Below are 14445 nucleotides of genomic sequence, written 5' to 3'. Positions count from 1 at the left end.
GTCACGCATGTTTAGTTGTTAACTAATGCGTTACATTCAATGGATGCCTCGGATGAAAACCACAACCACCTTCGCTGTTCATAATAGCACCAGCCGCCGCCACCACTCTCCCAGACCCGATCAGCTGGCCAGCCAAATGCCTGCTGAACCACGGGGTACTGAACGGCTGAGTGCCTGCAGGCCTTGGGACCCCGCGGTGCTCAACAGCAGTGAGCTGGTCCGACACACAGCAGCCGGGCTGAAATAGGTCTCGGCCGTGGCGAATCGACTGCCGTCGGGCCACGGCGCGTTTCAGTGCCGCGGGGACCGGCCCACGGGCTGATAACGGCCGGCCGATACCGACCGCCGCCGGCGCTCACTGGAATACCGGCCGAGCGGGGTAGAGGTGGAGAGTGGAGAGGGGAGGGGGAGAGAGATAGAGAGATAGATAGATAGAGAGAGAGAGAGAGAGAGAGAGAGAGAGAGAGAGAGAGAGAGAGAGAGAGAGAGAGAGAGGAGAGAGGAGGATCGAAATCGAGATAATAAAAAAGGTAGGAGGGAGGCGAGGAGGACAGAACTGGAGGTTGAAAACATTACCTTTGTGACTTTTCTACAACGGCCTTTCTTTCAGCAAGTAAGATACATTAATCCGGCAAAGAGCGAAAATGAAAGCTGACGCAAGAACATCAGGACTGCGGCCCATGCCCTCTGCAGATCAATCCAGTGGTATTGTGTTAGTTGACTTTCATAGTAGACTTTCACGATACGAGCAATCCTTCGGCTTATGGCCCACAGACGCAGTCGGCGGTCAAAGCCCACCCACCATCTTGCACCCACTTACTCCTGTGCGGGATGCGGTGTCACCTGTGTGTGTGTGTCACCAGAATGTGTCACCGGAATTGGCGCCGTGTCACACAGCCCGCTCCAGTACACCTGTCCCAATAAATCAATGACCACACCGAGTACTCACGTATTCCTCGGCCGGGTGAGCGCGGAACTCGCGTGCAAACACGTCCAGGATCTTCTCCCCCACCCAGCGGCCTTTGGTGAACGTGGTGAAAGTGAAGTAGTACGGGTAGACCTTCCGTAGACCTGGGGGAGCGGGGCACAGCGCAGCGTCACAGCACCGAACAGCGGCCAAAATACTGCGGTCAATGCGTCCGTGCTAGTTGTTAGTAATTACAGGTACACATGGTCATATATGGTCGGTCGTTACGTCATTACGCTATGCTATCTATGTGGGGGACGCATTCTGCAATCTATGTTTGTAGCGTATCACGAAAACGGCAAAATATTCCATCATTTGACTGGAAACTAAACAGTGGACAGAAACGAGCATGGGTGCATCAACATATCTACGTCAACTATACTTAGCCATGAATTGTGTAATGTGTATTGCTATTTAGAAAATCGTACCATTTGTAAATTATATTTGTATTATATATATATATATATATATATATATATATATATATATATATATATATATATATATATATATATATATATATATATATATATATATATATATATATATATATATATATATATATATATATATATATATATATATATATTTGTAATTTATATCGGCATTTCATCGGTGCGTTAGTAACCAATGCTGCAGCGTTGCGACCTTGCAGATGCAGTAAAACCGTCTGAGATAACGAAATGGGCCTCCAAGTTGGCGGTTCATCGCCTTATTTGCAAAACTAATTACTAGCCTTCCTAAAGTTAGATTAGGTGTGGCCGACGAAAATTAGGGAAGCCCCGCACTCCGCAAAGTTGCTGAATGCGCAAAGTCCTGCACCTCACCCCTGACAGTCACAGAGAAGCAGAACATATAGGACTGAGAACATTCTAAGGGACAGTGTGAGGAACTCCAGCCGAGAAATGATGGCGTGCAACTGCTGGTGAGGTGTGGTGGCGATTGCCACATGACGACAAAATGACGGCGTCATCACAGGCGCAGTACGTGGACTGTACCAAATGAAAGCATTACTGCTAATTGAGACCGCGGATATGGCGTTACCGAGCATCCCTTCCTGATCAAGGCCAGTACCCCTCCCTGTTACTGGTTACTTACTGCTGCAATAAGTAACAGAGGCTAGAGCTCCAGAAAGATAGCCTTTTCTACCCTCCCAAAAATTTGCACCAGGACATTTAAAATGATGCTCCAGTCATCCCTATCCTGAATGACACATTTCATCCTGCAATGAAATGACTCCAATCATGCGGCCCAACTCATGGGCATCACTTGATGAAAGTACATTTCCTAGCTTTATGCTTGCTAAAACAGAATTGCACCATGCTCCAGCCTTTTTGGCTTTTGTAAAGTTATAACAGCACCCCAGTCAACTTCCCTGAGCCGATTTCGCTAGTTGGAAGCGGCTAACCGGCTGAACGGAATGAGAACGAGCGCTCGTCGCCGGCCGCCCCGAGATGAGCATGCCGCCCTAATATCACCTAGGTAATACGCCGGGCTTTGTCGAGCGGCCCATCTTCTCTGCTAGATAACTCCTAACGTCCGACTTCACTGAACTGAGGGGATGGCACCGTCTAGACGGATCACGTCGGGAAGGGACGGACAGTGATGAGATTCAATTGAGGGTGATGTCGGGTGAGAAAAATATGAAGCACTCTTCCGAGGTATTTCTCACACAGGTTTGACTATGATCTTGGTATCCCACAGAGAAAGGCAGTGGACAGTTTTATGAAACATCAGTAACTGTAGACAGTTTAAAATCAGTATTCCGAAAACGAATAAATGGTAAATCTGTCACCTGCACAAGCTCTCAAATCAGGTGGCACTGGCATTCGTGCTGTTAACATACATCCACCAATGCATCGAAAGTATTTCCATTGCTGAGCCACCTCTAAACTTTGGACGACTCAAGTCGCCGTGTTTTCAGAGAAGTTTTTGCCTTCCCTCTCAGTAGTCACTAGGCAGCAATGGCTCGTCAAAGATGAATGTGTTCGATCATTAAGGATTGACTAATTAAAGAGAGACGTCTCAACAATGATATGCTAGGAACATTCAGTCAGACACCTCAAGGCACTGGGATTGGAAAACAATGTTTAATTTATTTACCTTGACTTAGCTAAATGCATTTGGCAATACAGATGTGAGGGAAAGAGCTACAATATTCAACGTGTAAGCTAAGCTCCCGCCGATAAAACAGTGGGGAAATATTTAACGTTCGTCTTCCATATGGTTAAAAAATACACCTTTCGTCTAGAATATACCCGGTACACGACTGGATTTCAGGCGGGGCCGTTTGGGCCGTATGGCGGAAGGGGGGGGGGGCAGGGGATACGGGATGGGGCTCGGGAGCCATTCCGCCGGCCGGCAGCCAATGGTGACGGATTATGAGGCGGCGCGCATGAATACTGAGCAGGCGACACGGCACATAGCCGTCCGACATCAAAGGCCGCGCCGGCCCGTAATCCGGCAACGGGCGGCGGCGGCAGTGACCCCAGTCACGGGACGCAGAGCTGACTCACAGGGGTCACCGGTCACCGACCTGGGTCAGAGAGGTCACGGGACACAGAGCTGGCTCACAGAGAGGTCACCGGTCACTGGCCTGGGTCAGAGAGGTCACGGGACACAGAGCTGGCTCACAGAGAGGTCACGGGATACAGAGTTGGCTCACAGAGAGGTCACGGGACACCGACCTGGGTCAGAGAGGTCACGGGACACAGAGCTGGCTCACAGAGAGGTCACGGGACACAGAGCTGGCTCACAGAGGTCACCGGTCACAGGGCTGGGTCAGAGAGGTGACGGGAAACATAGCTGGCTCACGACCTGTCTCAGGTCAAGGAACGCTAGGACCATTGACTGGCTTCCTAAGGTCAAGGAACGGTTATGAGTGGTCTAGGGAACGTGGGGACCATTTAGTGTTCACGACGCTGTCAGTGGGCCAGTACATAGTACAGTCCACAGCAGAAGTAATGTGGGGTTTCAGTCATGGGTATGTTCTGCTTCTGAAGCTTAGGAACGATTAGCCAGACTACAATGAAACTTTGAATGTAGCTTATATGTATCGTCACCCTTGCAGCTGCAACTTTAGCTATTGACATCTTCTTTTCGATCACTCCGCATTTAACAATCGCCAGTCAAAGCCAACCGTTGAGATTGGTAAAACCCTACATTACTTTAGCGGTGGGCTGTACCTATGCGATGAAGCGCTGTTTGTAAATCCCGGTTCGATTAACAACAGGTTCGTCTAACAGGACACTGCGAGGTGCGGCGACCGTGCCTTTCTTTGTTCCACCGTCTCGCCTCGCCACTACGCTCCCGTAGTAAGGTGCACGTCCGCCCCGGCCGGGGCACGCCGCCCCAAACGGTCGTATATTATCGGAACGGCCGATCGAAGCCGGCGGTTACACCTTCTGGAGATGGTTGTCCGGTCTTCGAGCACCACTTTCGGAGCCCACGGCCTCCAAACAGAGCCGAGGCGCTGCCAGTGTGGCGTCACGAGCGCAGCCTAATGTTGGCATGTTTTAACTGTGTTTTAACGTTTATTTTGACGGTTATAAGCAAGGCTATATAGTGTTATAACCGTAATAACTATGTAGTTTTCAGTTCGAACATCATGGCATTGTTTCTCTTTCTGTGCATCGTTTGCATTTATAGATGAATGATGAATCTGTCTTTTATGTGAATGTGAGAGTGCGAGTTGTGGTGCAATCTAATCAGTTGCTAATAGCAATGAAAACATGTTTATAGTCGGCACAGGACGCCAGAGCCGTCTGAAAAGCTCAGCGGCGCGCGGACCCACCGTTCTCAAACCAGTACGACGTCTCCGTGTAGCGTTCATCGGTGAACCCGGGACGTTTGGCTTTCAGGGCCTTCGTCTCGAGTTTGGCCTGCAAACAAAGGAGTGCCAAAGGTCAACAATGAGCCTCAGTCGAGACGACATGTGAGACCTACATCACGATTTCGACATGGGTACCGTGTATTGCAGTGGGACAAGTTCAGTGGAACTGGAGCTGCAACTCAACTGCACAATGCACACTGACACATGTTTGGTGCAAGTCATCATCGATGACATGTAAAGCTGATAAACCAAGACCTTTTGAAGTCTAGATATGAATATAAAAAATGGGTGTCTAAAAATAGATGTAGAAAAGAATATGATAGAATATGATATGAACGATTTCGCTAATGGTAAAGTTGGACGAAATGATTTATCAGTTGTGAGCCCACACGTCCTGGAAAATATCAACCATTGGCTGAACAATCGCTGCATTTGCGCGTCTCTGCGCCATACACCAAAGTCCCCATAACCATCAACACAAAAGTCAGTGCAATGCCAAAGGAAGGTTCCAAAAGCTTCACTCGTAAAGTGCGCCTGAAATTTACTGTATTTCTACATGTATGTGCTGCAGATATAACTGCCCGGGCACACCATTATAACGAGCAGTGTGATGACGAATGGCGTGTGTTCGCGGCCGCCGGGAGCCGTTTTAGGAAGATGCATTATTCCATGGATGTCGGGGGACAGATATTCATTCGGAACCGTCCCCAGTTCATCATCCGCCGCGGGCCCGCGCGCAGGGGAGACTAAGATTGCACGCCCAGCAGCACACGCAAAATGACAAATACCATCCGCGTGTTCAAATGAATACAAATTGCATGGACGGTGTAGCATGCGAATATCCATCTTTTTTGCGAGCATCCATCTCTGCGGGTAGATTGAGCAGCTCGGATAGCGAAGGATAGTTGAGTGCACGCCCAATACAAAACACATCTTTTTGCAAGATGGTGGCACTCATGCTAGATCCCTGAGGATTAGCTGTGACTGACCAGCCTCTAGTGAAGACCAACTGTATGTACAGTACCAGTGCTCTGAGGACCAACTGTAATGAGCCAGCTCCAATTGTATTAGCGCAGCTGACATGGTCGGTGCGGGTATCGGTGGTCCCAGTGCAGTCGTCTGCTCCGCTCACCAGAGGAGCTATTGAAAATGTCATCCGCGCATTATTGTGACACGCGGGCTAATTTATTCACCAGCACCTCCTGCATAATTTGAACATTAATTCTCCCGACTGATGATGACTGAATAGACCGGCTGGTATCCATACATAACAGAGCGAGCCCTCGGCTTCAGCTATCCCCCGGCTTAACGATGCGCTGAATAATCGATAGCTGAGCTCATAAGGCAGACAAGTGGTCTATCGCCCTACAACAAAACGTGTCGGCGGTAACGAAATGGTCTTGGTTTAGAGTACCCGCATCAATGAATGGCAGAAAACGCATCTTAATCGACAAAATGCGAAAGTTTATTCAAGACGTAACAGAATGAATAATGAATGGTTAGGAATTAAAAATACCTCCCCCAAAGAAAGAAAAAAAAACACAAAAATGGCTATCCAACTTGTCGAAAGGCCTTGGTAAGCGTCCATTCTTATAACATGTTACACTGGCTTCGCAATTTACATTTACTAGAACTACGAATCAATGAAGTTCAATGCTCACTAAAAACGCTTTATGTCCGTGAGTTGAAACATTCGGACAGATTAAAACGCAATTATTCGGTGAATTGGGACGAAAGTGGAAATCCGAGCAGTGTTTCTCCAGGTTTTGTGCTTCCCTTTAACCGCAAAAGGTCAAGTCAGGATCAAATTATCGCAAATCAATGATTGCTGTAATGGGACCAGCGGTGTCGATAAATGAAAGTCGGACACAAAGACTGCGCACAAAAGGAGCGCACAGACGATAAAGTAGGAACAGACCGCTTATAAATTGGAATCAATTCAGGAAGCAGAATTAGCAATCCATCACTCCCAGCCTGCATTAGTGCATTAGACCTGTAATGGCCACATTGGAGCATAATTTCATGTCGCAAATGTTTGAATCCGTGGCGAGGAGCATGACTCGCGCAAACAAGCCATGATGGAATCATTTCGCCACATTGTCGTGCTGAAAATGACACTTAACACGAAGTTGTGGTTTGTCGCTTGAGCTAGAATGCTTACCGAAGTGTATAATTAAATTGAGCTCGTCACAGAGTGTAAAAACATACTAAATGCAAAGCAATTACGAATGATTTTCATCTACTAGCTACATACATAGTAAGAGAGCGCAATAGATCACTCAGCAGCATACAACTGGATAAGCATGTTTCTTATAACAATATCTATCCGATTTTAAGGTCTATTGATCTATCCTTCAATGATTTCAAAACACTCGATGCATGGAAAATGACACATCTCTACTATGCAAAACTACAAAGGATGCCGGCATATCAATTTTGTGTAAACTTAACAAAAGTGAACGAAAACAAAACTGCATTGATCTCCAGCGATGGTGATAGTGCCTGCCAGCTCAGAATCCTCTACACTTCTCCCTGCTCGCCATAAAACAGCCATCGGGCGGCCTGCGGTAAATATTTGCCATAGCATGGACATATCGCAATTCCCTATTGGAATAGAGCGTTGTCGGATGTAACAGCGCCGCTGAGCTCAGTAGGCTCCAGCCAATGTCTAATAAATGTGAGTATAAAATTGACACCAGCTGCCTAACCATTAGGCAATTCAGCTCGCCCCAGAAGCCACTGTTTCCACGTCGAATGTCCCCTCCCCCTCCCCTCCCGCGGCATCCCTCCGTGTGAGGCTCAGGTCAGAGGTCACCAGTTGCCACCAGAAGGTCCCCCGTGGAGTCGCCGGTGGCGCCGACAAAGGTCAGTCAGCGGGCTCAGGGCGGGGCAGAGCGCCGCTGTCGTACGAGACCCAGACATACTGCCTGTGATCGCCGGGTGCACCTTCTGTTGGAGACCTCACCCGGGCGACGGCGGGACGACGGGGAGGGATGGGGAGGTCGACAGGGGGCGACGCGCCAGCCCGTGCCAGGCGGCGGACGGTCGCGTGCGGCGGGGATGCGTCGCAGATTGAATAAGGCCCCGACTGTCTCCTACGGGTGTCCGTCACGCTAGGTGTTCCGACCGCGCCCTGCGCCGCTGCCGACACCGGCCCCGCCCGGCGCCATCAAATCAGGGGCGGCGGGACGGGCGACACGCGGCCCCCGGCGGCGACACGCGCGCCTCTCATCACAGAGCCGGCGGACCCGGCGGCTCGGTACCGGCGGGAGGGGAGGGCAGAGGGCGGGGCGAGGTGCACGTCTGAGCAGTGAGCGCGTCTGTTCCACCCCCCCCCCCACCCCCCGGACACCGGTCTGCAGCCGGCCTCCCTGTCACCTGATCCAGGACAGACGGAGGAGGAGCAGGGACGGACAGCAGGCAGAGGACTGATCCGGCGGATCAGCCCGCCCCGCCCTCAGCACACTCAGACAAATGGACAGCGAGCAGACAGCGGGCCAGCGTGCTAAAAGCGGCTCCTCACATTGCTCAGCACGCGCCCGGTGCGCCGAATACGAAATGGTCTCATAAATAGTGATGGCGTTGGTAGGAAATGGGTAGGGCCAACACTGAAAAACTCCCCAAACGGGGAGCGAAAACCCAGGGCCCTTTGAAGTCCTCAGATTCACCCGTCGTCTGTTCAGGGTGGCACCTAGGGCGACGAAAAGTAAAAACTGAAGAATTCATCACAAGAATTGAGAGAACCATGTTATCAGGGCGATGAATTGTTGCCACTTTCGCAGTAAAAACAAAAATAAATGGCACTGTAAGGGTTGGACGTATTCATTTCATTTAAAGGTAGTGTGCCACCTTTGAAAGATTTCCCATTTTATTTTTCCTAGGATAAGAAGCTTCTGTTTTTACCTAATATCGCAAAAAAAAAAATCAAAAATGGGCCTGGAATAGTACCTTTTTCGCCTAAAAGCTTATCGGTTTTTAGATATGTATAACAACTGTAGTGGACTCACCTGCAAACAGGCGTCGGGCAACAATCGCGAATGCGGCGCACTTGTGACAATAAGCAAAGGTCATTATAGTGTTACGACCATACGACGTACGGGAATGAGTTATCAGCTGTCTAATCGTAGACAACACAATGTCGAGCCTTAAACTGTAAGCCCGTATTGGTATTGTTTCTTTTATTTGGCTGTCGAACATTATTTATGGTTTGAAATATGATTTTATGTAAAATAATTGATATGAAAAAGCCGTCTTATAAGTTATGACCCCATTTCACCACACGCAAGTGGCAGAAATGACAATGATCAGCTGACGCATTTTTCTTGGCCGAAGTCAGAGCGCGCAGCCCGACGCACCACCACCGCACCACAAAGTATGAGCAGAAGCCGCGCCCAAAGCCAGGGCCCCGGTAACGTGAGGTAGCCGAGTCGGGGCAGCGTGCGCTGACCCAAGCCGGGGCCGCAGCTTTGGGCGCGGTCTACCGCATCCCCGCGGGCAGCCCCGGGCTATCACATGACACCGGGAGGACGCGCGGCTCCGGCTTGGGTCAGCGCACGCTGCCCTGACTCGGCTACCTCACGTTACCGGGGCCCTGGCTTTGGGCGTGGTCTACCGCACCACCTAACAGGCGTGTTCGAAACCGCAGGAGCTGATGATGAACGGGTTTATCGAAACTTGATTGGATGAGCATATCGGTAATAGCGATTTCAGTGTGTGCATTTATTGTTCATAGTGGTGTGAAATGTGGTTGGGGTACGACCGACAACCCGTCGGGGCGAATTTCGCACTGGGGTACTCAAAATTTGAAGAATTTAAGACGTTTCCATGAGTTTTGAAGGTATGGATAAGTTCTAAAAATCCGGTTCTCCTTATCTGGGCCATTAACTCCATACGGTCCAGGAAAGCTGGCACACTACCTTTAATGAAATGCAAAAACTGATAACAACTCGCTGTCGCAACATGCCGTACAGTGTTTTTCGTAGCAAAGGCAACTAGCTAATGCATTTTAATCCGAAGCATTTCACGCCAGCTAATGAGACGCATGGCTAATGAGCAGTGCATTATCAACCCCGAATTGGGCTAAGCACTGCTGTAAAACTAAATAAGTTGAGTACATTTCGCTTCACTGAGGATCAGGGAGTGTTTGCTACACGGTTTGGTGGATTTGATGCATCGTGCTTCACCTTCTAATCCCTATTTTAGGCAGCTACTCTGGATTATTGCACACATACAGGGACGGTTTGGCATGCAGGACAAGGCAAAAGTACAACGTATGGAGTCGGTTGCACAGACATCGAGTCGGTTGCATTCCGATTCAAAGGATGTTTGTGTTTCGCTCCACATAATCCTGCATTGGTGCACAGCTTGACGGATGTTTGACACGCAGGGTATCCGGCGGCCTCAGGCCCGTATCAGCGGGCGTCATCTGCTGCTCAACAGCCATGCATCATCCTCTGTCAAATCCACTGGTATCCACTGCCCCGATGTGCGGTGTTCATATCTGAGCGTCCAACTCCACACATGCCGGCCAGCTGGGGACATCCCCGAACCAGCGAGCCCGCGAACCGCGCCCACCACAAGGTTTGGTGACCGGGTGCCGAGCGCTGAACAATGAGCGCTATATACGTATGTATGTATGTAATGTATGTATTGTATTTATACGTCTCCGTATATATATACGTCTCCGGTAGTCACTCAGTACTGACTCGCCAGCGACTGGCACTGGAGGCAGGCCACTCGTGCACGGAGCTAGGTTTACACTGCCGATGGCTCGGTGTCGTCCGTGCAGTGGAAGCGTCCTGGCGACGCAGCGCGAGGAGCCGGCAGGCGCGGTCAATAGCCGCTGCAGTTGGACGTCCTCTGCTGGGCCGTCGGCACCCTGGGGACCGGCCGAGCGGCCGACTGGTCAGCCGCACGGTCACAGCCAGAGGCCGAGTAACTGCAACCAGGAACACCGACCGAGCGGCCGACTGGTCAGCCGCACGGCCACAGCCGGAGACCGAGCTACTGCGACCAGGGATACCGACCACAGGTCGCGCTACCGTGACTAGATACCGATACAGTGCCCTCGAACCGACGAGCTGGCTTGGCACGCCTGGCAGCTACCGCCCCACCAACTGAGGCCCGCCTGCAGCATATTGACAGCCCCAGAAACGACAGCCAACAGCGACATGGAAGCTATAAACGGCCCAGGAACATCCGGTTGACCGGGCCGACCCGATGGCGACGGACCCGGTGCGTGACCCGCCTGACAAGTCGGCTCGGCCGCCGCCCCGGCCGTGGCTCCGTCAGCTCGGGCGGAGCTCATGCAAATGTCGCGTCATGTCCGGAGGATGGTGTCGGAGCGGTATCAGGGCGCGGCGGGCCGTGTCGGGTGTCACGGTCAGACACCGCGGCAGCACGGCCGTGTCAGCCCGTGTCATGAGGAATCACGCGAGACCAGGAACGACCGCGCAAGGCCGGCGGTAAGAGCAGGAACTGTCCGAGCGACTATTGCAGTTCCGGCGGATCACGCCACTCGGATGGTGATCGCCAGACTTTCTTCTGAAATAATTACACTCTTTTAATGTATTCTGCCATTAAGTTTACATCATTGTTCAGCATTAGCTAATTATTCGTTCAGTCAAATGCATGGCGAATGCACGGCAAGGCTTTCAAAACAGCAACAGCCCGGACGTTTCAAACTAAATAGATAAATCAAAAGTACGGTCCTCACCAGCCACCGCGGTATGAAAGTCGACCTCATAGGTGCGCCATTTTTAGACCCAATGTGGGTGCCACGCCCCTCTCCTTTTCCTCAGCGGTTATTACCTGGAGAAATTTATGGCCAGTGAAACCTTACCAGACTCAAATCTTGGCACACCACCCCCGCTCACTATATGGTGAAAAATAGACGTTGAGTCACACGTTCGCTAGAAAACGATACTTTCAAATGATGAGCAAAAAGGCGAAAAAGCAGCTTACATCAAAACGCAGTGACAGCACGCCGGTGCTGGGTGATTGATTGAGACAAATGAGCGAGAAAACACAGCTAACGACTCTACCACATTTACCACGAAAACCAGCTCAAAGCCGCCATTCGCTGCGGTCGACCAGTGTCCGTGGCTGCGTTATACGCTGGCCAATAGTCAGTTAGCGACTGATCGCCCGTCGCCCGACGCCGAGGCGACTCCAATCGATCTGTGACGCGTGGGGGCGGTAACCGGGACTGGTGGGGCGCTCTCGATCGGCCAGGTACCGGCGCGGCGGGGCGCCCAGGATAGCTCGGGGGTCCGCGGGGCGCCCAGCACTGGCCTGGTACCGACTGAAGCGTTCGGAGCCCGGTCAGGTACCGATAGGCGCGCCCCCGCACGGGCCAGGTACCGGCGGCCGTTACCGATACGGTCATCAGACACCGACAATGGAGCCAATCAGGGCGGCCGGAAACGCTAATGGGGCTTTGGGTTCGGAACGGCGAGCCTCAAAGGCGACTGGACTTTCTCAATTTACCTAAGGGCACTGCAACGGATTGATCGTAGAATCTGGCTTCGACTTTGACCAATTCAATGAAGTGTAAGTCTCCAGCAATGGCGTTTAAAGGTAGCAGAGATTGACACCTAATATTCACTGCATTGTAAACGTTGGGGCGGGCAGAGGTCTATGACGATTGAACAGCAGGTCATCGATTCAGGCAGTCTTTCACTGCGGGGCTGCTCCATAGGCAAGAAAGTCCGGACACCCCAAACGAAGCGTCGCACATTGTCTTTGGAGGTAAGGCGATTATATACGGACCACTTTGAGCTTAACAGCCCGGCATCATTTCGGCTGTTTAGTGACGACGAAGGCTTTGAAATCTACGTTGCCACGGCAGCCACTCGTCCGTGCAAATATCCCTAGATGAAGCATCCAATGCATCATGTCGTCTGTAGATGCGACTGACGTGAAAGGGATGTGAGACTAGCTTGGTACTGTTTCGTTAAGATTTTTGAATAAAATGACATAAATTAGAAGATAAATGCATTCTCAATTGCCACTGACGAAAAAAAAAACTACAAGAAAATTAGGAAACAATGCGGCAACCCGGACAGCCCTAACTCAAATTTATGTTAATTTCGCAAGTCAGAACAATGGAAAACCCAGCCCATTGAAGTTGAAGGAAAAACGTCGTGACTGTCGGATCCACTAGTTCCGTGCGCGGTGCCGACTTTGTGGGCCTGTCAGTTGTGGTTTATTGATATGGAGACCAGCTCTGCGCTGCACTGACTGGGAGACAATGCCCGTCCGCGGCGGAGCGGGCTGCGACAGACACGAGAGGGGAGGGGTAGAGACAGGGAGGCAGCGAGGGGGACGAGAGGGGTGCAGGGACAGGTCACTTCCATGTTACGAGGTATCAGCATTCAGCATGCTAGATGTGAACAGCCCCGAACACTGAGAGGATAACTAGTAGAGGTTCTCGCAGCTGGGCTACCCTGGCAAAGGAAAATCAACTAAGGTTATCATCTTGATCGACATTCAACAGATGCCAAGACGCTGGCCGGCTCAATCCAGCCGTCAGAATTCCACACGCGCAGGCCGCGCCACATTTAGTCCGACTCCCACCTATATCAGTTTCGTGCCCGTCTTTCCAGTTCGTTAGAAACACCTCCTTCGGAACAACTACTCCACAATTACTGGATCTAGCTCGGCTCGTCCCACGGGACGGGACGGGACGAGGGCGGGACGCTGGGAAACCTGCTGCCAGTCGGCAGTTAGCGCCTGACAGAAACTCACCAACAACGGTAAACAGACAGGCAGAGCTGGACAGGACGTGTGAGACGGGCCAGCCGCAGCCGAGAGACGCGGGGAAACGGTGATTGGTGTGCCAAAGACGGACCTCGTGTGTCTGTCTGCGAGTTTCTGTGTTAGCTGTAATGTGGTGGGGTCCAGCTACATGTTTTCTCGTCTTCTGCATGTCTGTCAGTCAGTTAATGTCTGTCTAGTTCTACATGTCAGACTGTCTGCCTCGCTCTGTCACACGGTGTTCGTCCATCTGTCCCCGTCTCTTTGTACGTGAGTACGGGGCTGCGTTCCGTCTGTTGGCCGGGCCGACACCGCAGCGCTATCTCGATGAAATCTCTCTGGATGTGGGCCAGGGCCCTCGTGTCTCTTCTCCCGAGCTGTCCTCCAACCAGACCTCTCAGACTGAAGACTGTCAGTCTGTCCTCCTATGTCCGTCCCTCCAGTTTATCCTCCCAGTCTGTTCTGCCGGTCTAGTCGCGACTCCTGTCTGTTTTACTAGTCCGCTGGGCACGACCAAAGGACAGATTCCCAGTACCTTTCAAATCGATTCTTCATCTCTCGGTAGGTAATAATCAGTTCGAAGAACAGCTCTTGTTGGATCCATCAAAACCAGTCAGAATCGGCGGGTTCAAGACCAAAGGCGTCATCAGGCTATCAAGGAAATAAATATATATCATGTAGCTAGATAGCACATTAACGATGCAAGCAAAATAAAGCATAAAAAAATAAAACAAATGCATCCATTTTCTTCCTAACAAATTCTCGTTGTCAGCATTCAATGTAGGGTAGCCTGGGGCAAGACGCCCCAGATAATTTATTTTGCTGCATAAATTTTGTCCCACATCACCTGGAAGGCCAAATTTGTGCTCAATGCGTTCTTTGGACATTT

The 14445-nt window shown here is 50.9% G+C and overlaps 1 protein-coding gene across 4 annotated transcripts in view; it reads right to left on the bottom strand.

The window, feature by feature from the left end:
* Positions 1-14445, bottom strand: part of LOC122378818 (RNA pseudouridylate synthase domain-containing protein 2-like) — a 146513-nt gene that overhangs the window by 55211 nt on the left and 76857 nt on the right. For all 4 annotated transcript variants that reach the window (XM_043360334.1, XM_043360335.1, XM_043360336.1 and 1 more), the window contains exons 4-5: positions 4761-4848; positions 950-1071 (exon numbers count right to left, since the gene is read on the bottom strand). In XM_043360334.1, coding sequence (XP_043216269.1) covers positions 950-1071; positions 4761-4848 — 210 coding nt within the window. The remainder of the gene's footprint in view (positions 1-949; positions 1072-4760; positions 4849-14445) is intronic.

This window comes from Amphibalanus amphitrite, unplaced genomic scaffold (genome assembly GCF_019059575.1).
Source record: "Amphibalanus amphitrite isolate SeventyFive unplaced genomic scaffold, NRLGWU_Aamphi_draft 000065F_arrow, whole genome shotgun sequence".
In the NCBI taxonomy this organism is placed as follows: domain Eukaryota; kingdom Metazoa; phylum Arthropoda; class Thecostraca; order Balanomorpha; family Balanidae; genus Amphibalanus; species Amphibalanus amphitrite.
Note: the sequence above shows the minus strand (reverse complement) of the source record. Positions and strands in the feature narration are given on the sequence as shown.